Source organism: Nicotiana attenuata, chromosome 6 (assembly GCF_001879085.1).
Source record: "Nicotiana attenuata strain UT chromosome 6, NIATTr2, whole genome shotgun sequence".
In the NCBI taxonomy this organism is placed as follows: domain Eukaryota; kingdom Viridiplantae; phylum Streptophyta; class Magnoliopsida; order Solanales; family Solanaceae; genus Nicotiana; species Nicotiana attenuata.
Genome location: NC_031994.1, coordinates 4,724,212 through 4,725,439, shown reverse-complemented (window position 1 = coordinate 4,725,439; position 1,228 = coordinate 4,724,212). Strand labels below are relative to the sequence as shown.

Below are 1,228 nucleotides of genomic sequence, written 5' to 3'. Positions count from 1 at the left end.
CAAGGTAGCCTCACCATATCACCCACAAGCAAGCGGGCAGGTGGAAGTGTCCAATAGAGAAATCAAGTGTGTCCTCTCAAAAATAGTGAATGCAACAAGAACTTATTGGGCGAGGAAGCTGGATGATGCATTGTGGGCATACTGCACAGCCTTCAAAACTCCAATTGGTATGTCACCATACAAGTTGGTATTTGGAAAGGCATGCTACCTTCCGGTTGAGCTCGAACACAAAGCACTGTGGGCATTGCGTCAGCTGAACATAAACATGGAGACACTGGGCACCAACAGAGTTAATGGGTTGCATGAGCTTGAGGTCCGGTTCCAGGCGTTCGAGAGTGCCAGACTATATAAAGAAAGGATGAAACTGATGCATGACAAGCACATCTTGAATCGGAACTTCGAACCCGGAGAATTACTGTTGCTATATAACTCAAGATTGAGGTTGTTCCCGGGTAAGTTCAAGTCCCGATGGTCAGGACCGTTCAAAGTGGTGCAAAGGTTCCCAAGTGGAGCTGTGGAGATCGAATATGAAGATGGGACGAACAAATTCACAGTGAATGGGCAGAGGTTGAAACACTACCTTGGAATGACTGAAGAAAAAGGAGACAACGTGGTGATAACGTTTGAGGAGCCCCAATACACAAATGAGGAGTGATGATATGATCATGCGTCGTGCCGCGACGTTAAATCAGGCGCTGCGTGGGAGGCAACCCATGTTTTCTTTTGTTTCTTTTTCTTTTGTTTGATGTTGTACCAGATGTGTAGGAAACTAACACTCTTATAAAAAAAACCGTGACCGCGACTGCGGTAGATGACGAGCATTCTGCTTTGGATTGCTCGATCCACCGCGACCGCGACACGACCGCGGTGAATGGCGAACATTCTTTTTCGCCCCCCTCTCATTCACCACGGCCGCGGTGGGACCGCGGTGAATCGTGACAATTCTGTCGCCCAGGTAAGTTGTGTTTAATTTTGTTTTTGTTTTATTATTTTCTTTTCTTTTTCTTCTTCTAAACCACTAACAATAACCGCCCGCCCCCTCCAATTCGCTCACTTCTCTTACTCTTACTCCTCAAACCCTAACCCCACCCCCTTTCTTCTTCTTCTTCTTCTTCTTCTTCTTCTTCTTCTTCTCTCCATCTATCACCAACCCAATTCTCTCTCCCCCCNNNCCCCCCACACACTTCCGCCTCCCTCCTCCCCATCTTCCATTACTCTCAACTTCTGC

General features: G+C 47.3%; 1 protein-coding gene across 1 annotated transcript; it reads left to right on the top strand.

Annotated features, from left to right (window-relative positions):
* On the top strand, positions 266-655 carry LOC109227592. The gene has a single exon (XM_019392791.1). It carries the CDS (start codon positions 266-268, stop codon positions 653-655), a length of 390 nt encoding a protein of 129 aa, XP_019248336.1.